Here is a 22,333-nt window from a genome sequence, read left to right as displayed (position 1 = left end):
TGTAGATTAAAGGGTCTGTATTTATTTAATGAACCCATATAACAGTTTATTCGAGTCATATGGAAAAATGAGGTCAAAAACAATCTTTATTTACATAGAGATAATAAGGATATCAACTCAAATACTGAATAATTCAGCTTTGGGTTAACTAGAAGTCCATGATTCATCAATCCTGTTTTATGGAAGTAGTACAAAATTACATTTGGTATTTTCCCTCAGTTCTCTGGTACTCCTGAAGCTTGCAAAGATTCAGAACACTTTATAGGTTGTTGAACAGCAATAGAAATGAGATGATGTACTTAGAAGTCAGTCTCTCACAAAAAAGACATTATATCCAAGTTCTGTTAAAGCCCCAGCCAGTAATGCCCATAAGGGAATAAAGACATAAGACAGATTCATAGTTGTAAACTGTTCCAGTTTAGCGCAGAGTGCCAGGCAGAAGGCTAATTTAAGTAACATTGCAATGAGGTACCAGGCTTTTTTTTTAATATTGTGTGATCCATGTCGAGGGTCAAAGCCAGATTTACACCGCCCAGCCATTTTCACAATCAACATGACAAGGAGGATAGTGTCAAATATCCAGATAGGAATAAATATGAGGAACCAGTTCCAAGGTGCCTTCTCATCCAGTTTCAACACCAACATGATCAAGAAGAGTAATGTGAAAAGCCAGGTGAGTAGTACTCTCTGAGCCAAGGACATTCTCATTTAAACAGTTTAAAGAGGCTGTTGCAGGGCTGAAAAAAGAAAAATATGCCCTACGAGAAGAAGAAAAAAAATGTCAAGGTTTTGATGCCAGAAAAAAATTACTTTCATTCTTAGTAACAAAGGTGACTCTTTGCTACTCAAAGACTTCCTAATTTTGAAAATGTTCTATTTTTCATTTCAAAACTTCTTGGAGCAATCATTGACAACACATCCATCATTTCTTACACATCCTTACTAAAATACAATAAGATTTTTAGTATATCCCCTGCGTATGAGCTCCATTCCACACATTTCCTTTTCAGTGTTATCACTCAAGCCCAGGCACTCATCCTTTATCTCAGGGATGTTCTTCACTTCTCTATACATTTGCAAACCTACAGTTTTTCAATTTCAAGGGGTACTAAGATAAAGCATTTAAAACCAAAGTGGTGAAAAAGGAGGAGTTGGTAAGCTAAGAGTTTTATAAAGAGAAATGGTTAATAAATATTATAAGAACATCAAGTAGAATTAAGATTGTAAAGAGGTCACTGGATTAAACAATATGAAAGGTAGTGATAACATTGGATTTTATGCAGTTTAATGTATGATTTTTATATTTTTAAATTCTTAGGTAGTTTCTTATTAAAAGAGACCTCTTAAAAACGTCAGATATTTTGTAATTACTTGATGTGGAATTATTCTATAATTAGGACTGCTTCTTATATCTGATCTGTTTTTATTTTACATTAAAACTATGTGACTTACTACTATTGCTCTGGGATGTATTCTAGTATGTGGAAGACCAAGTACCTGTTTTCTTTTGCCCCCCTCCCCCCGCTTTTTTTTTTTGAGATAGTCTTGTTATGTTGCCAAGGTTGGTCTTAAACTCTTGGGCTCATGCAATACTACTGGCTCATATTCCCAAGTAGCTGGGACTACAGGTGTGTGTCACCACCATGTCCAGCTTCCAGAATATGTTCTATTTCCCTTTCATTTTTTTCAATGCTAAAATCATTAATTCTTAAAAACCTGGAATTGTGATTGGGAATTCATTAACCAATACCCTAGGTATAAACATTATATTTCATCTTCACATATAGGCTTAAAGTGTGAATCTCTATGTACTTAAGTTTTTTATATAACAACCCTGTAAATATTTGGAATAAGGATAATTAATGAATGAGAAATTAGAAGCCAGACTGCATGCAACTGGGTGAGGAATTAACAGAAGAAAAGGAAATGGCAACAGCTGAGAACATTTTATTCCCTTGAGCCATTTGGGAAAGAGAAAATGAAAAATAAGACATGAGACTGAGAAAGGGACAAGAAGAAAGTTTTAAGAAAGGAGGATTCTAAGTATGACTAAACAGGGGAATAAGCCACTGGGAGATGATAGTTTAAATATGGGGAGACCTAATGGAAAGAGAAACATCAGAAGATAGTAGGGAATAGAACAAAAGCATGAGTTATGGGAGTAGGAATAAAGATTCAGGAAGAGGTAAAGAAATTGGCTAGATGGACCAAATACCCTAGGTAAGTGTGCTCAATTAATTATATTTTAGAATGAACTTTGAAGTACCCCACAACATCTCTAAATTCAACTTTGAATAGGGTGGCAATCATGGAGCAAGAGAGTACACATTCTTTTACTTCAACAGGTAGGAGTGTCCTAACTCACCTTTTCCCCCTTATGCTCATCTACTTGCACTTGTTTATTTAGCTGGCAAATGCTTCCTACTGCAGTGTGCTTGTTTCCAGAAGACATTTTCTATGCTGGTTTCTTTCCTTGCCAGAGGCTGCCATATAGTGGGAAGTGAGACTGAATTTGGAAGTAAAGATGGAAATTTGTGGACTGATTAATAACTATGGATAGACAGATCTCATTCTCTAAACTGGTTAGTTTTGATCTCCAATGTAGCCATTTTTTTTGAACCTGAGAATAGGTTTATGATAATACTTATTTAAATATTAAATATAATTTTCCCATTTGCCATGATTTCCCGCCTCCTCCTGTAGAGGACTGAGTAGCAACTAGTCACTGGAAGGGGCTGCACTCACCCAAAGAACTTAAGAACTGGAAGTGAAAGAATATCAAGGGCAAAACCTTCTGTGGCTGTAAAGCTTTATAATATGGAATTCAACAAAGTTCATATGCACTTGCAGGGAAATATTCTTAATGGAGGAAGCACCCTACTGATAAATGATGCTTGAAAGATTGTGTATGCTGGGGCTGGAGTTGTGGCTCAGTGGTAGAGCGCTAGTCTAGCATGTGTGAGGCACTGGGTTTGATCCTCAGCACCACATAAAAAATAAATAAGGGTACTGTGTCCATGTACAACTAAAATAAAAAATAAAAGGTTGTGTATGCTGACCTACACTAGTAACGCAGGACCTCAGCTTGACATTTACATCTTCATTAATTTAATCAGCTATTATCTGCTTCCAATTTTCCTTCCTTCTCAATGGACAACTGTGCACTACAAAATAAAATTTGCTCAACAAATAGTTCCCACTTAAGGTGGTTATTTCTAGTAGCTGGAAGATAAATATTTCTCATAATCCATCATTGGAACCTTCAGACTAGACCCCATGTGGAAAATCTAAAGGGCCACTACATTACCTGCGTTTCTATGACATGTATGGGCAATCTTCTACGGTGCTTTCCACACCACGCTCATTTCCCTTCTCTTGCTACTCCTAATCCTCTTCCAAATGAGTTTGTCTCCTCCCATAGTTTTGCTTAACGAGCACACAAATTCCTATCATAAGTTGCTTTCGAAAGGCCCGTGTTGCAACATTCTTGGCCAACCTAGCCATCCTTCAAAGGAACGCGTTCTGCTTACAACTTAGCTGATTTTCAGGCCCACTTGGCCGTAGAACTTCAGGACGCTCCTGATCCTTCGTCTGCAGACGCCAACAATAGGCTTATGCGACCGTATCCGAACTTCCTATTCTAGGCTTCGGGCCCAGCACATCTTGAAATTTAACAATGCACTACAAAGCCCTGGTGCCAAGCAGGTGTGTGCGCATTTGGGTCCGGGAATGTGATGATGGGGTGGAGGTGGGCCGCTTAGCCCAGAGCATCCGGCGACCAGGACCAGGACCGCAGCACGGTGGGGGCGGGGACCATGCTCCCGACTCACCTGGCAGCGCCGCTGGCCGGAGAGCGGGGATGGCCGCGAAGATCAGGAAATTCGCCACTTTGGATTCTTGTCCTTTTCCACACTTTTCCCCCCATTAAACTCAGAACCCATCACATGATAATTAAGAAAAAGGTTCAGTTCCGCCTCTCTAAACCGCCGCGGTAGAGGTTTTCTCGGTTCTACCACAGGCCGCGCCCACATCCGGGGCTGGTCCTCACCGCCCCTGGTCCTACCCTATAGGTAGAGGGGACGCCAATCTGAGTGCGGAGGCCCGTTTCCCTTCGGTAATTGGGTTATTTGGCTGTCAGTGCAGACCAACCGACATTTTCTTACTTAGGAGTTCGACAAAGAGGCGGCAATGAGAGAACCCACTGAGCCCGCCTCTTACTGGTACGGGTTAGGAAGAAAATCAGTCTTAGCTCAGCCTGGAGTTTTCGTGGTCTCATTGGGCGCACACATGCCAATCAAACCAGCCAGCACTCGGCTCCGCCCCTCCGGGGCTCCGCCCCTCCACGGGCCCTCCCAGTCGGCGCTGGGAGACTGCAGGCTCCGGCGCAAAATCCTGCGGGAGAGGGGGTGGGGCGACGCTCTGGAGGCAGCGCGCCCGCCGGCAGCCTCACTGTGGCTCCTCCGGCTCCGGCGGCGGCGACGGCGGCAGCAGCGGCAGCGCTCGTCTCGGTGTCTCCCTAGCGCACTCCAGCCGCCTCCTAGCGGCGCGACGCCCGCTCCTACGGTAAGAGCCGCACTAACTCCACGCTTGGGCGGGCGGTGTAGAGGTAGTCGGCTTCTGACAGAATCCTGAGGATGGATCTGGACGAGGGAGGAGAGCGGCCCGCGGGATGGAGGTGGGGGCTCCGGGATCAACGCGTCGACTTTCACCGCCGGTGACTTCCTCGGCAGTCTTCTGCACCTGCGGGCTCGGATCAGCCGTGGCCCCCTCGCATCATTTGGCGTGTGGCAGAGGCTCAGCTTTCCTCCTCCCGAGCCCGTGCGGTCCTCAAGGCTTGATGGTGTCGGGCCGAAGCTCAGCGCCGCCTCCCGCCCCTAGGCTCCCTCCCCAGGATCCCCTCCTTCACTTCCTTCCTTTGGCGCTGTGCAGGGGGTGGGGTGTGGGGGGGTGTCGTCGTGTCCTGGGAGGGTGTGCAGGGGCTTCGGGCCGCCAAGACTGAGCGGGAGGGATAGGTCAGTTAGCGGCCGGGATTGCGGGGCGGGCTCTTGGGAGGGGGCGGTCAGCGCGTTGATAGCTGACTGGGAAGGAGGGTTGCTGCACAACCCCGGCTGAGCAGGCGACAGTTAAGTTTTCCGATCCCAACATTGACTCTGGAGCGGGTACTGAAATCCTATGCAGAGGCCTTGAGGGATATTTCCCTTCTGGAAACAATACCGTGGTCCATCAGCATGCTTCACCTTTTATTGTTTTTATTGGACTAATGTTGACAGCTGGAGTTCTAGTATTGTTCCTAGAGTCATGGCTTTCTAACTCAGCACATCTTGTAGAACTTCAGGGATCATTCTGTTATGCGTTTTATTTTTAGCTTGGCAAAACCAAGGAGCTGCTTTATATTAACATACACTAGCCCGGGAAGTAGAATGTGGAACAATTTATTAATCTCAATATGGCAATTCATTACAAGATCTCAATCTTGTAATTCATGGTAAATATATTAGAGATATTACGTTTGCTTTCCTTGTTAATGGTATATCCTGCTTACCTTGAGATTGAGTGTGATACTTTGATTTTATCGTTTTTTTGGTTAACTTTCATTAAACATTTTTAAATGCCCCCCCCACTTTGTTAGTAGACTTAGTCTTGATCTGTTACATTTTTGTAAATTAGTTTTTTTCCAAAACCAGACTTTTTCCACACATTTTTAATATTGGAAGGGAAATTCTGAGAATTTGTAGACTATGCACTTTAGTCTGAAGAGCCATAAAACAACAATTTGAAATCCTGACTTGGATTGGAGTACAGGCTGCTAATTTTAAGAGAAGATTAGTATGATTTGTCAGTAGTGGCTCAGCCTACAGATTCCAGAGGAAAGGAAGCTAGAGGTCTGAGGAGAGTGAGCCATGCCTGGGACTAGAAAAAAGGTGGTTCCTGGAAAATGTTTTGCTCTGGAAAAGGCTACCTCCTACGAAGGGAAGTTGTTTGCTTGCTTCAGATAGTATTAATTTAGGTGTTGGTGAGGTGGGGAGTGTTTTTTCTTCTAATTTTTACAGCTTTCTGGTAAAGCATGAGTAATGTGTAAGCAAATCAAATATAGTGTATCATGAGGACACTCTTGAATAGTTAGGCCTCCAAGAGTAAATCTTTTTTGAGCACAAATTGGCACTGGATGGTTGGCCCTAAAAATAAAGAAGGTGGCCTGAGTAATTTTTAAACCACAAACCTTTTTGGCTACTCCATTTAATACATAATTGCAAGGAACTTGGACTGGGGATGTGATTGTGCCGGAGGCCTTGGTTTGATCCCAATCAACAACCGCCCCCCCCCCCCAAAAAAAAAAAAGTAAGGAATTTGTAATGAAAAGTTTTTATTAAATCGAGCCGAAGAGAATTTATGGTGGCATGTTGAAAAAATGAGGATCAGAAAATAGTTGGGACTACTTAAATATCTTATTTAATCCTTATCCTATGAGGTAGGTACTATGATTACTGACCTTTCTGTTTTGTAGATGAGTCAACCAAGATTTAGGTTAATTCATTTGTTCAAGATTTCGGTGCTAATTCTTCAGTGGAATCACATCTAACCAACCTGATTCCAGGCAGTTATGCTTTACTAACACAGTACAACTGGTTTCTTAAGAGACCTGGTAGAAGAAAACTAATCAGTGGAAAACAATGCTGCAAAACCATGAACTGAACCCAGTATTGGACCAATTTAGTAACACTTTGCAATCATTTTATAATAGGCACTGTATGAGTATTGATCAAGATAACAGGATCTAGTCATCTTCCCTGTCTTTGAGGAGCATCATTTAGTGGTGAGATTGATATTTGAACACATGATCATCATACAATATAATATGTAAGAGAGTAATGTAGAATTGGTGGTTTTATGGAAAGAGAATATACTTAAAGTATAAACACACTAGAATTTGAATACCTATTGGACTTTGTGGTTTCAAACATGATACCAAGTCTCTTTTAGTATCATTCTCCTTATCTGGAGTTTAATGGAGAGGCTAATACTTCAAAAGGGATATTAAGCATTAAATAAAATTAAAGTACTGGCACATCATAAACACTGAATAAAAAATATAATTTTAAGAAAGATTGGGTTGGGAGGTTCAGGGAGGAGCTACCACTGGAACTTGGCTTAAAAGTTGTTTTCATAAATGGAGACAATACATATAGAACAGGAGGAGGGACAGTCTCAGAATAGGGATATAGATTGTTAAAGGAATGGTAAATAATTGTGGCTTCATATAAAAAATAGTTGAGAAGAGCAACTTTAAATAATAATTATATATAAATGTGACTGGGCAAAGTGAATACTACCCAAATTTGGTGGTTGGAAATTGCATACTTAACTACTAAAACTATAGAAACCTTTTGCACATTTTTATTTAATATCTGCCTTTCAATGCTTATTTTCCAAGTGCCAATTAAATCTCTTATTTTCAAACATGTCCAGCAGAGCAGCTGTTTTATTATTTCATTGAGATATTCCATTCTAATCTGTGAAAGAAGATTAACAAAACAAAACACTACCTTCAGCTCCCCACCCTCCTAGTACTGGAAAATGAACCCAAGAACCTTCTCTGAGCTACATCCTCAGCCCTTTTTATTTATTTTCTTTATTTTGAAAAAGGGTCTCATTAAGTTACCCAGGCTGGCCTCAGATTTGCAATCCTCTTCCTTCTGAGTAGCTAGGATACCACAGTGCTTGACTGATAGAGGCATTTGCACTTATCTTGTGGAATATATTTTGGGATTGTTGATATAAGAAAATCTCCAAGTGACTGCTGTCACCCCTTCGCCTCTTTACCTAGTTTGTAGCCACATAGAGTCAATATTGCAAACATTCTTTTGCATATATGTTGACTATCTTCTTAAGCCTAGCTTGTGACTTGCTGGTGGGGCAGAATATTGCCCTTGAAAATTTGAGAAAAGCTGGGCACTGTGGCACACTCCTGTAGTTCCAGCAATGCAGGAGGTTAAGACAGAGGATCACAAGTTTGAGGCTAGCCTCAGCAATTTAGCGAGGCCCTAAGCAACTTAGTAAGACCCTGTCTCAAAATAAAAAAGGTCTGGAGATGTAGCTTAGTGGTATGGTGCCCCTGGATTCCATCCCCAGTACCAGAAAGAAAAAGAAAAAAGAAGAAAATTTGAGAAAAAAAAATCCCCTGCTTATATTGTCTTCTTAGGTTAGCACAAAACCATACATATTTGCATTCAATTTTTAAATGTAGAATATCACTTGATGACTGGAATCACATGGCTAAGTTGAGACTATTAAATGACGTTTAGCCAGCTGCATTTTTTGTCCCACTTGTTGATCTTATATAAATTGTGATAATGACACAATATAGAAGTGTTTTCAGTTGAGAATAATTCACTATATCCTAGAACAGGTAGTTAGTTTTAAAGCAGTAAGAAAGAAAAAATTTGCTGTACTTCATTCTGAGTAATGAACAGGAACTGGGTCAGGAAATGGCTGTGGCTGAAGAACTACCTGATAATAATCATAATGTGATTAAATTTGACATTTAATGAGAGGAAGTAAAGAAAAAAAAATGCATAATATGCACCTTTCCAGTTGTAGAAATGATAAAGGAAAGGGCTGTTATCTAGCCAGTATGGTGAAACACCCCTGTAATTCCATGGCTTGGGAGGCTGAGGCAGGAGGATTGATTGCAAGTTCAAAGTCAGTCTCAGCAACTTATCAAGGCCCTAGGAAACTTAGTAAGACCCTATCTCAAAATAAAAAATATAGAAGGCTGGGGATGTGGCTCAGTGGTTAAGCACCCCTAGTTTCAATCCCTGGTACCAAAGAAAAGAAAAAATAAACCAACCAACCCCAAAACAAACAATTATGTCAAAGACATATGGGAGGCACTCATGTTTGTTGTGTGAATGACATTATTTAAGTAATACATTTAGTATGAGAAGTTATAGGTAGCAAAAAATATATGAAAAGTATGTGGCACAAGTTTTAGTGCTTTATAGTCCAGGGTTCAAGTCTCAATTTTACCATCTACCAGTTCTGTGACATTGGGCTCATTATATAATCTTTTTGAGGTTCAGATTTTTAATTTTTTTAAAATTTTTTTTTAGTTGTATATAGACACAGTGCCTTTTACTTTATTTATTTTTATGTGGTTCTGAGGATCAAACCCAGTGCCTCACATGTGCTAGGCAACCACTTTGCCAGTGATCTACAGCCCCAGCCCCGAAGTTCGGTTTTATTTATTCATAAAATAGAGCCCACTTTGCCAGATTTTAAGAATTAAATGAGATTATGTATTTAAAGCCCTTGAAACAGTACCTGGTTTATAAGACTTGCTTAAAAAAAAAAAAAAAGTCCTTATAATTATATGGTGATGTCAAACAGTTTTTTTTTTTTTTTAATACAATTTCCAAATAGAGGTAAGTAAAATCAGAAAATGGCAAACAGTCAAACTGAATCTTGAAGCAATAAGATGTTAAATAGTTAACAGGTAGAGTTGAATAAAGAATCATTGCAGGGCTGGTGATATAGCTCAGTTGCAAACACAAGCCCTGGGTTCAATCCCCAGCACCACAAAATATATATATAATTAAATAAATAAGAAAAATATTTTAAAAAAAGAATCATTGCAACTACATATAAAAGAAGGGAAAATAAAGGGAGAGCCAGAGAACTTCACCTCAAGTTTTTTTTTTTTTTTCCCTGAAGGAAGTAGGTGAAACTTATCAAACTGATAGAATCAATAAATAAAATTCGTTATTCTAAATGACAATTAAAAAACATTAAAATTGGGTCTCAGTGCTATGAATTAAGGGTATAAGGGAAAGGAACTTGTTTCCTCAAATCTCTTAACCAATTTCTTATTTAGTCCTAAAATTCTTTAAAAAGAGGCAAGACATTAATAATTGTATAAGACTTGAAAGTAATCCTTAAAAGATAGAGCAGGCTAATATGCAGACAATTTCTAAGTGTTCATTCTTCATATCCTGTTGCCTTCTTTGTATTTTTTGAGTGCTGAATTTAATGAATGTATCATTTGTTGAAAAATAAACATCTTGTTTCACAATTCTGTCTTTTTTTTTTTTTTTTTTTTTTTTTTTTTGTGGTGCTGGGAATCAAACGCAGGGCCTTGTGCTTACAAGGCAAGCACTCTACCGACTGAGCTGTATCCCCAGGCCCTTGTTTCACAATTCTGTTTTCCTTTTTCTGTTCTCTGTCCTACTGAGTGATTCTTACAGTGTCCAAACAAAGAATCATGGAGTGTCATGTTTTCCTCCCCATATCCTTCATGTCTAATAATCACTGCATTTAATCATTCTGTTAATTATCTTTCAGCGATGCCCTGTCCCAACACCCACAATTAAATAAACAAAAGCAAAACCCCTTTATTTAGTTAAGGTCCTCATCATTTTCCCCAAATTATCCTTAATTTCCTTTTAATTTTGCCTCATACTAATTAATCCTTCCCATAGTTTCTTTTCAGAATGATGTTGCTGAAATACTAACATAATCATATAAAAATTATGTCCTTAGTGCTTGCACATGACAGGTAAGTATTCTCTTCATGTATCTTAGACTTCGAACAATGCTAAGTGATTTGTATATGTAGGCCTGGAGTTTTCTGTTGTAGGAAGGATTTTAAATACAAATTCATTTTTTTAACTAGACAAAGCACTATTCAGTTTATTTATTCTTGAGTATTGATAGTTTGTGTTTTTGAAGGCATTTGTTCATTTAGTGTAAATTGTTAATTGGCATAAAACTTTATAATATAGTCTTATTATCTTTTTAGCATCTAAAATCTGTAGTAATGACTCTGCTCTCATGTGTGACTCTACTTTGTGTCTTTTCTTTTTTTTTCCTGTTCAGTCTGGCTGAAGGTTTATCAGTTTTATGGTCTTCCTAAAGAACCAGATTTTGTCTTAAAGAACCAGATTTTAGTCTTCTCTGTTGATTTTTCAGTTCTTAATTTCACTGATTTCTTATTTCCCTTTCTGCTGTTTACATTTTATTTGCCCTTGATTTACTAATATCTTAAAGTGGAAACTTAACTCATTTGTTTGGAACCTTTATTATCCTCTAAAATAGGTATTCAGTGCTATAAAATTCCCTCTAAATAGTGTTTTCACTGCATCCCACAAATTTTGATATGCTATATATTTATTCTCATTGAAGTTCTAAATTTTTGCTGATTTCCTTGACCCCTTCAGTTATTTATAATTATGTATATAAGTTTTCAAATATTGGGGTATTTTAAATATATTTTTAGTTATCAATTTCCAGTGGACTTCATTAGAGCCAAATAATATACATTGTATGATTTGAAATCTTTTTAATTTATTGAGACTTATTTTATTGCCCAGAATATGATCTGTTCTTTTAAATGTTTCATGTGCACTTGAAAAGAATGTTTGGTGGAGTGTTCTCTAGATATCTGTGAAGTCAAGTTGATTAATAACATTTTGCAAGTCTTTTGCTGATTTTCTGTTTACCTGTTCTGTCAATTTTTTAGAGAAGGGTGTTGAAATCTCTTTAATTGTGGACTTGCTGATTTCTCCTTGAAGTTTTACCATTTTTTACTTTATATATTTTGAAATTCTTCTACTAGATGTATGTATATTTAGGATTTTATGATCTCTTAACCAGTTAGATTTCTTTATCATTATAGAATTTGCTTTGTGATCTGCTTGTTATGGCCATTCACCTTTTTAAAAAAATAATTAGTATCAGCATGGTATATTACTTTTTATCTGTTTTTCTGTTTATGTTTAAGGACAATGTATCCTTGGATCTTGCTTTTATTTATTTATTTTTCTGGTGGTAGTGGGGATTGAACCCAGGACCTTGTACATACTAGGCAAGTACTCAACCAACTGAGCTATATCCCCAGTCCCTGGATCTTGCTTTTTTATAATCCTGTTTCCTAATCTCTGCCTTTTAAATTAGGCCATTTACATTTAATATGATTATTCATGTTGTTGGGTTTAAAACTATCATCTTACTGTTTGTCCCATCTGTACATTTTTGCCTTCTTTTGGATTATTTTTTTATCACTCCTTTCTATGTTTTTTTTTTTTTTTTTTTTTTGGCTTATTATCTTAGACTTTTTTGTTTTTGTTTGTGATGGATAGTATACATTTTTAACTTACACAGTCTTTTTTTGTATTAAAAAGACTTTATATAAGAACCTATAACACTATACTTTGTTTCTTCTCTCCCAATCTTTGTACTATGGTCATATATTTTAGTTCTATACATGTTGTAAACCTCACAGTATAGTGTTAATTCTTTAAGCTTTAAATATTTCACTTTTGAAGGGATTTAAAAGCTGTTTACCATTTTTAAAGTTCTTCATTCCTTTGAGTATAGGTGTAAATATAGATTTCCTTCTCACATCATTTTCTCTCTGTGTGAAGGAAACATTTTAACATGTATTGTGGTGCTTCTCTGCTGCTGCTGAATTTCGTCAGCTTTTCATATATCTGAAAAACTTTTTAAAAAATTTTATTTTTGAAATATATTTTTTCTGGGATAGAATCCTAGGACAACAATTATTTTTTTCTTTCAGGACTTTAAAGATATCGTTCTCCTGTCTTTTCTCTCTATATATAAAGGTTTTTTTCTCTAGCAGGTTTTAATATTATCTTCTTACTACTGATCTTATGCACTTGTATTATGTGCTTTGGAGGGATTTATTATGCCTGAGGTATATTAAGTATCTTAGGTCTCTAGATTTACATTTTTATCAATTCTAGGAAAATTGGGACCATTGTTTCTTCTCTTACTCTGGTATTCCAGTTTTACTTACATTAGGCCACATGATATTGTCCCACAGCCCACAGTTAACCAATGCTCTGTTGTTGCTGCTCTTTTTTCTGTCCTTTTTTTCTTTTCCCTTTTTCTCATTTTGGATAATATTTATTGCTCTCTTCAAGTTGCCTAACCTTTTCTTTTGCCAGTTTCTTAATCTGCTGTTAATCTCATCCAGTATATTTATATTAGACATTGAATTTTTCATCTGTCCAAGTGCAGTTTGGCTCTTTACATCTTCCATGCCTCTCTTTAACATGCTCTAACATGCTCATGCTTTTCTGTACTTTCTCAACTATTTCCTATTTTTTTGTACTTTCTAGAACTTATAATAATTTTAAAAATTTTGGTAAAAACATATAACCTGGAATTTACTATTTTAAGTGTATAGTTCAGTGGTGGTGAAGATGTTCAAATTGTTATCAAACAGCTCTCCAGAGCTTTTTCATCTTGCAAATATGGAATTCTATACCAATTAAACAATAACTCCTTTCCAGGCAACCACCTTTCAACTTTTCTGTCTCTCTGACATTGTTCTACGCACATCATGTGGGAATCATATGGTATTTGTCTTTTTATGACTGGCTTATTTCATTTGGCATCTTGTTCTCAAGATTCATCCATGTCGTACTATGTGACAATATTTCTCTTTTTTTATAAAGGCTTAATAGTATTCTGTTATATGTTCATATTACATGTTACTTGAAATAGTGCTCTTGTGAACCTGGATGTGAAAATATCTCTTTGAGACCTTGCTTTTAATTCTATTGGATATACTTCTAGAAATGTAATCACTAGATCATATGGTAGTTCCAATTTTAGTTTTTTTTTTTTGAGAAACCTCCATACTGTTTTCCATACTGGTTATTCTATTTTACAGTTCTAGCAATAGAGCATAAGGGTTCCAATTATCTCACCAATATTCCTTATTTTCTGTTTTTATTGTTTTTGTTTTTATAGTGATAGTTCATTGTGATTTTCATTTTTATTCTTGGTAATTAGTGATGTTGAACATCTTTTCATGTGCTTGTTAGCCATTTGTATGATTTTTGGAGAATAGTCTGTTCAAATCCTTTGCCCCTTTAAAAATAAGGTTATTTGATTTTTTTTTCTTGTTGAATTATATGAGTCTATTATATATTTTGGTTATTAATCCTTTACCAAATATGTGATTGGCAAGTATTTTCTCCAGTTCTATAGGTCCTTTTTATTCTCTTGGGTCCTTTGAGGCACAACAATTTCTAAATTTGATGTAGTCTGTTTGTCAGTTTGTATTTTTGTTGCCCTGTACAAAAATAAATAAATCATTGCCAAGTTCATTGTAATAAATAGTTTCCTCTGTGTTTTCTTCTAGGAGTTTTGTAATATGAGGTCTTACGTTTAGGTCTTTAATCTATTTTGAGTTAATTTTTGTGTGTGGTGGAAGATAAAGTCCTCCTTCATTCTTTTGCATGTGAATATCCAGCCATTTGTGCAAGAGACTGTTCTTTCTCCATTAGTCTTCATACCCTTGTTGAGGATCATTTGACATATACACAAGGGTTTATTTCCAGGATCTATATTGTATTTCACTTGTCTATTTGCTTTTATGTCAGTACCACACTGTTTTGATTGCTGTAGCTTTGTAAATATGTTTTGAAATCAGGAAGTTTGAGTCCTCTGAATTTATTCCTTTTCAGAATCATTTTGGTTTTATTTTGGGGCCTCTTCAGAGTTCATATGCATTTTAATATGACTTTTTCTTTTTCTTCAAAAAATGCCAGTGAGATTTTGGTAGACATTACATTGAATCTGTAGATTACTTTGGGAACAGCATGGATATCTTAACAATAGTTAAGTCTTCTAATTTACAAAGATGGGATTTCTTGCCATTTATTTGAGTCTTTGGTTTCTTATAGCAATGTTTTGTCTATAAAAGGTGTTTTGATGTCTTTATTTACAAATTTTATCATTGTTATTTTTGGTCATTCTTGTTTTCTTCTCCTTGTGGGTTGTGTTTTCTTGTTTCTTTACATGCCCGGATAATTTTTATTTAGATGCCAGACATTGTATATTTTAAATTTGAGCTGGCTTTCTTTTAAAATTTTTTGAGCTTTGTTCAGGTATACAGTTACCTAATTTGGAACAGTTTAATTTTCAAGGTTTGCTTGTTAAACTTTGTTAGGTGAGATCTGAGCATCCTTTCGTATAAGGCTAATTTGACCCTACTTCTGAGCATTACCCTTCTGAATATCTAGCTGTTATGCATTATACAGTTTTTGTGCTTTAGCTGTGAATTCCTACCACCCCCGTGTGAGCTTTTGTAATTTTTGTTCTGCCTACTTCTTCCTGGTGATTTTTCATCCCTAACTTCATGGTAGTTTTCCTACTCATACTTGCTGGTCAGTACTCAACTGAAGAAAGGGGATTCCTCTGCAGGTTTCTAGACTTTTCTTTTTTTCTGGTGGGGGGCAGGTATCTGGAATTGAACTCAGGGTCACTCGACCACAGATCTACATCCCCAGCCTATTTTGTATTTTTTAAACCTAGAGATAGGTCTCACTGAGTTGCTTAGTGTCTTGCTGGTGCTAATGCTGGCTTTTGAACTTGAGATCCTCCAGCTTCAGCTTCCTGAGTTGCTGGAATTACAGGTGTGCTGCCACTATGTCTGGCTTCATATTTTTCTTTGCATCTCTCTTTCTGGTACTTTGCCCTGGGAACTTCAGCTACCTTAGTGCCCTTGAATCCTCAAATCTGTGTTCTCAGTTTGGGGAGACTTCCACCCTTCTTCCTCCTAGCACTGATTCTAGAAACTGTATAGGCAGCACTCTTGGACAATCATAGGGCTGACTTTTTTGTTTCCACTCTTTTGGGGATCACTGGTTCTGCCTGTTGTCCACTGCTGGAAAATGTTTCACGTATTTTGTCCACTATTTTTTAGTTTTTTAAGGTAGGAATATTAATTTGGTTTTAGTTTTTCTGTCATGCCTTAAAGTAGAATTCTTTTATATTGAATTGTAAAGCAATAATCTAAATTAAAACTATTAAAAACATAATTTTTACCATAATTGCAATTAAATTATTTTTTTCCTTTGGTACTGGGGTTGAACCCAGGGTGCTTTGCCATTGAATTAAGTCTCCAGCCCTTTTTATTTTTTATTTTGAGACAGAGTCTCACCAGGTTGCTCAGAGTCTCGCTAAGTTGTTGAGGCTGGCCTCAAACTTGTGATTCTCCTGCCTTAGTCTCCCATGTTGCTGGAATTGCTGGCATGCGTCACTATACCCTGCATGACATGCCTGAAACCAGAGTATGCCGAAGGTTTGATTGAATATGTTTTTGTTTATCTTCACTATTCCTGTTTCACTTGAAACAAATGTAGGCATATGTGATGAGTTAAAAGGTAAGCAGCTAATTCCTTTTTCTTGTTTTACAAAGCCAGTACGTACTGACAGTATGAGTATGTAAAATATGTCTTGATAATTTCCAAGGAAGGCTGATGAAAAATGTTTATTTCCCTAAGGGTATAATAATTCATTTATTGTCATTAGAAAATATTTGCAACACTGCCTGAAAATACTACTTGATTTGAAAATGATCTTTCATGTTTTAACTTAACATTGGAAATAATAGATATTAAGGACTATTAAAAGTCTTTGTGAGTGAAATGGTCTTGATTTATGTTCTCATTGTAGGCAACTGAAATGACTGTTAGTTCCATCAGAAGATGGAGGTGTATGGATTATGTGAAATTGTAAAATCAAAGCCCAAGGCTAATTTTCTTGTGCCAGTCATATACTTCTGCAACCACACTAAGTGAGAAAATTAATCATAAGAGGAAGACTTTATGTATATTATTTTTGCAGTTTGCATTTAGACAGTTAACATGAGAAAGGAGGTGTTTTAAAACTGAATGAAAGTTTATCATAGTTATTTGCTTTTTTGTTTGTATGTGATTTCAAAGTTGCAAGAATAATACAAAGAATTTCTGTAAACCCTTTGCTCAGAAAACTCAAATATTAACATTTAACCATATTTTATCCTTCTGTGTCTGTGTCTTTCTATATACACAACACACACATTCTCACTCGTTTGAGTCATAATACTCCCTTACCCTTAGATTTCTTGAGTTTTTATTTGCATAAAACAGGATCATTGTTGTTACTAATTTCTAGTTTTATCACATTGGGATTATAAGAGATAACTGATGGAGCTGGCACGGTGGCGCCCACCTGTAATCCCAGCAGTTCCAGATACAGGAGGATTGTGACTTCAAAGCCAGCCTCAGCAATGGCAAGGCGCTAAGCAACTCAGTGAGATCCTGTCTCTAAATAAAATATGAAATAGGACTTGGGATGTGGCTCAGTGGTGAGTGCCCCTGAGTTCAATCCCTGGTACCTCGCCCCCCCAAAAAAGATAATTGATATGATTTCAGTTTTTAAAGATCTTTTGAGACTTGTGATCTGTCATTTGGTCTATTCCTTGTGCTGATGAGAAAAATCTGTATTTGGCAACTGTTGGGTAGAATGTTCTATAGATATTTGTTAGTTTAGTTTGATTAGGGTACAGTTTAATTCAGCTGTTTCTTTGTTGATTTTCTGCCTGGATGATCTGTACATTGCTTGAAGGGTGGTGTTGAGGTACCCAACTGTTATTGTATTGGAGTTTCTCTCTTTCGTTCTTTTAATATTTATTTATTTGGGTGCTCATATATTTGGTACATATATATTTAGAATTATTTCTTGCTGAATTGACCCCTTTATCATTATATAATGACTTTTCTTGTCTATCTTTATTGCTTTGATTTAAAGTTATTTGATTTGATGAAAGTATGGCTACTCCTGTTTTCATTTGAATTCCATTTGCATGAAATATCCTAATCTATTCCTTCACTTTCAGTCTATGTGAGTCTTTAGAGGTGAAGTGAATTTTTTGCAAGTAACATTTATTTGGGTCTTATTTTTTAATCCATTCAGTCATTCTGTATCATTTCTTTCTTTATTTTGTGATGCTGTGGATTAAACTCAGGACATGGAACATACTAGGCAAGTGCTTTACCACTAAACTATAACTCTAGCTCCACACTCTCATGTCTTTTAATTGGAGAATTTAATTCAAGGTGGTTATTGATAGGTCAGGTCTTACTGCAGCCATTATGTAACTTGTTTTCTAGTTTTGTTATAGTGCCTTCCTTTCTCTTCTTTTGCAATCTCCTCTGTACTTCTATGATTTGCTCTAGTAGTATATATTGATTCCTTAGTATTTTTGGCTTGTCTATTATAGATTATTGTTTGTGGTTACCATCACACTTACAAAAACATTTTTGATTGTAACAAGCTATTTTGAAATGATAACAAGTTAATATGATCATAAAGTTAAGAACAGAAATAGAAAAACAAGAAAAAACATACTATAAGAGAATTCTACACTTGTACTCTAACTTTTTTGTTTATTAGATGGCTTCTTGTAATAAAACCTTCCTGTTAATATGTTTATGTATGCACATTTGAATTTCATAGATCCCATTTTGTATTTTTCTATGTTGTCCATTTTTAGCATATTAATATAATTATTGTTAATTGTTTTGTATTTAGTCTACATGCCAAAGCAAGAATGTTTCAGGTACCATGCTTATTGAGCATTCTGAATTTGTTCATATAATTATTCTTTTTTTTTTTTTTTTTTTTTTGCCATGCTGGGGATTGAACCCAGGGCCTTGTGCTTAAAAGGCAAGCACTCTACCAACTGAGCTATATCCCCAGCCCCATATAATTATTCTTAACAGTGAGTTTTATACCTAAGATCATTCTCCTACATAAATGCAGTAGAAAGATCAAAATCAGAAAATTAATACTCATATAATACTATTTCTTATCTATAGATAGTCAAATTTCACCAGTTATCATACTACCATCCTTTATAGCAAAAGAAAAGCCAGGATCATGTACTACATTTAGTTATCTCTCTGTTTTCCTTTAAATTGTGACAGTTCTTGAGTCTATATTTATATTTCATGATATTGATTTTTTTAAGCATTGAGGCCATAATATTCTAAATAATGGGCTTGATTTGCATAATATTCTAAAATATAAGCTTGATCTCCCCCCTACCCATGATTAGATTCAGGTTATGTACTTTTGGCAGAAATACCTCAGATACTTTCTACTGTATTAGATCAGGAAGCAAATGCTGTAATTTCTCCTATTACTGGTAGTGATAAGGAGATAATCTGCCAGATATCTGCAAGATAACTTCATTATTTTACTCTTTGTAATTACTAAGTACTTAGTGGAGAGATACTTTGAGATTATGTTAACATCCATTGATGAGTATTGTGTGAATCTGTTATCTCTTTGGTTGCTAAATTATTTTCTTTTCAATTTTCTAATTTTTTTCTGTTTATTAGATGACTTCTTGTAGTAAAGAAAACCTTCCCTTTAGTATGTAAGTATGCATATATTTATATATTCATTTATTCATTCATACATATCAGCATGCAGTGATAGATTATTATTTTAAACTTTTGCCAATGTTCCTACAATTCTTTGAGCATTTTCTTACTTTCTGACCTAACACCTGTACTGTCTCTGCTCAAGCCCTGTAATCAGACATTTCTTTAAGAAGTGTTGATTCCTTTTACTTTGGAATAGTTTTAGAGATCTGGTTGTTAGGTGTGCTTATTAGTGATGAGGAGTCATTGCTTCTAGACCCTCTCAGTGGACATAGCTTTATGTATATGTGTGTGTGTGTGTGTGTGTGTGTGTATGAATGTATTTTTTCTTGTTTGGTACTGGGGAGTGAACCCAGGGGCACTCAACCATTGAGCCACATTCCCCAACCCTTTTTATATTTTATTTAGAGATAGGGTCTCACTAAGTTGCTTAGGGCCTTACTCCTGGGATTACAGGTGTGTGCCACCATGCCCAGCTATATGTATATTGTTGAATTTTGAACCGTGGTCCTTGCGCATGCTAGGCGAGCGCTCTCCAAAAGGAGCTATTTCTTTAGCTCTTATATATGGGGATATATGTAACATACGTTAATTTTCAGAAAGGGATATTTATTTAAGTGGTGTCATGACTGCCAAAAATAAAGTGAATATAGTCTTTGGCTACATGACCAACTAGTCATGTCCTTATTAAAGAAGTTATAGCTTTGGTCATGTTCAGTGGTACACGCCTGGAATCCTAGCAACTCAGGAAACTGAGGCAGAAGGATTGCAATCTTGAGGCCAGTATCTGTAGTTTAGTGAGCCCTGTTTCAAAAAAGGCAAGGTTGGGGGGCTAGGTAACTCAGTGGTAGAGTGCCCTTGGGTTTAACCCCCAATACCACCAAAAAAAAAAAAAAAGTTACATTTCTGTTTTACATTCGTTAGACAAAGATTATTTTGATGACTAACTAGGTTCTAGGAATTACTCAGATCTTATCTGGTGAGGAAGGTAATTTAGATGGTAAGGACTCTGGGTTCTTAGAACCCTTTCCCAGGGTCAGTTACTTTCAACTCTTTTAATTAATATTTTATTTATCTCCATTCGTAGAGATGTGTGTGTGACTTTTAGTCAATCTGCAGTGTCATAGAGTCACTGGCTGAGTGTGGTGGTGTGTGCCTGTAGTCTCACCAGTTTGGGAGACCGAGGCAGGAGGATTGCAAGATCAAAGCCAGCTTCAGCATTTTAGCAAGGCCCTAGCAACTTAGCAAGACTCTGTCTCAAAATAAAAAAGGCTGGGGATGTGGCTCAGTGGTTAAGCACCCCTGGGTTGAATTCCTAGTGCCAAACAAACCAACCAACCAACCCCATAACTTTAACAGATTTCAACTAGTCCTCCTTGAGATGGGACTCAATGCTTTTCCTCCCACTTTTAGTAAATGGTACATAAAACTTTTGTTGATTTAATGCTATTAATAGGGTTGATATTTTACTTTCTCCACTGTTGCCTTCAGAAGAAGTACAGAATTTTCCTTCAGTAAAACCAAATGAAAGAGGAAAAAATGAATGGGATCAAAAAGATGAAAGAAGTAGATGATATCTTCTTTCGAGCTTCATTTTAGTGGTTTTTTTCTATTCTGTATCCTTGTGTGTTTATGGATTTGCTGTCATTTTAGGTAGGTATTGTAAGGGAGTAAAGTTAGATGCCTGTGTTTAGTCTGCCATTTTTTTCCCTGAAAGTTTGACATATTGAAATCTCAGAATTATTCTTTTAATAATAAACTTATTTGAGCACCATTATTGATATGTTTTCACAATTTAATTTCCTATGATGATTTGGGCCTAGATGAATCTGAAGTAACTTGACAAATCAGAACAAGGAAACAGTTATTCTAGGAAAAGGAAATATTCCCAGGATTAGAAAGAAGGTAAGTGTGAAAATGCATGGTGTATTCGAGAATACATGTAGCTAGTATGTAGAATATGTATATGGATGGGAGGTAGGGGTGGGTAGGTAGGAAGCCCTAGAAGAAGGTGGAGATGATGGGTGCTGGTGACTACATTGACAATAAACCTAAAATTACGTTGTAAAAGAAGAATTTTTTTGGTGGGGGGGTGCTGAGGATTGAACTCAGGGGTATTCGACCCCTGAGCCACATCCCCAGCCCTGTTTTGTATTTTATTTAGAGACAGGGTCTCACTGAGTTGCTTAGTGCCTCACTTTTGCTGAGGTTGGCTTTGAACTCTAAATTTTCCTGCTTCAGCATCCAGAGCCACTAAGATTACAGGTGTGTACCACTGTGCCTGGCAAAAGAGTCTTGTATAAGGTGCCAGTTTAACTCTTTTCTTAGGCAGTGGGAAATCACGAGAAAGTTTTTAAGTGATGAAGTCAGTACTTTTAAAAGCAATGTTAAAATTGAAGAAATAATTAGAGACTAAGTATTAGAGTAGCCCTGGCATTAAATGATAGAGACCTGTACCAAGTCTTTGGTGGAGGACCTAGAAGGAATCAGATGAGAGCTATATTAAGTTGTGATGAATAGTCTGCACTAATTCATTCCTTCATATATTAAGTAGTTCCTATGTATTGGGTACAGAATTCGTGGTGTGGAAGATGGGAAAGGAGAGGATATAAGAAAGATTCTAAGCTGCATCTCTCTGGAGATGGCCCACATTTCCCTTTGAATGTGTACTCCTTTTTACCTGCAAAGCTTATCACTCTGAAGATGGCCACATCCTCCTTTGAATGCATATTTCTTTATCCCCCAAATGTCTCTCTCTTGAGATGGCCTGCATTCTTCCTTAAATGTGTTTCTGTTTTCCCAAACAAATGTGTGCCTTTGAAAAAAAATGAAAGAAAGGAAAGAAACATTCCAGGATTTCTTGCTTCAAAAATTGAGCATGTAGTAAAAGAAGAGTAGATTTCAGAGGGAAATGCATCCTAGTTTTTGTTTTCTTTGAGATTCTTGTAATAATTAGTTTCACAAAAGAGCTTAATTTATGACCCTGTAATTTGTTTAGTATCTTGTATTTATACAAAGAAGTGAAACTGGGTATCTTCCCTTTACTTCCTTCTGTTAGAAATAGAAGAAGTGAAAGTTCAGCTGTTGTTAGT

At 36.6% G+C, this 22,333-nt stretch overlaps 2 protein-coding genes across 2 annotated transcripts in view; one reads left to right on the top strand and one right to left on the bottom strand.

The window, feature by feature from the left end:
- TMEM60 (transmembrane protein 60) lies at positions 1-4,012 on the bottom strand. Its single transcript, XM_079150252.1, has 2 exons — positions 3,831-4,012; positions 1-758 (listed from the first exon to the last, which is right to left on the bottom strand). Exon 2 carries the CDS (start codon positions 706-708, stop codon positions 307-309), a length of 402 nt encoding a protein of 133 aa, XP_079006378.1. The 5' UTR covers positions 709-758; positions 3,831-4,012; the 3' UTR covers positions 1-306.
- A 335-nt stretch (positions 4,013-4,347) lies between these two features.
- Positions 4,348-22,333, top strand: part of PHTF2 (putative homeodomain transcription factor 2) — a 162,586-nt gene continuing 144,600 nt past the window's right edge. The window contains 1 exon segment of the mRNA XM_079150254.1: positions 4,348-4,563. The gene's annotated coding sequence lies outside the window, so the exon portion shown is untranslated.

Source organism: Sciurus vulgaris (assembly GCF_902686455.1).
Source record: "Sciurus vulgaris genome assembly, chromosome: 8".
In the NCBI taxonomy this organism is placed as follows: Eukaryota; Metazoa; Chordata; class Mammalia; order Rodentia; family Sciuridae; genus Sciurus; species Sciurus vulgaris.
Note: the sequence above shows the minus strand (reverse complement) of the source record. Positions and strands in the feature narration are given on the sequence as shown.

Excerpts from the sequence above, each read along its gene's own strand:
- TMEM60 (XM_079150252.1), bottom strand. The coding sequence starts at position 708 with ATGAGAATGTCCTTGGCTCAGAGAGTACTACTCACCTGGCTTTTCACA.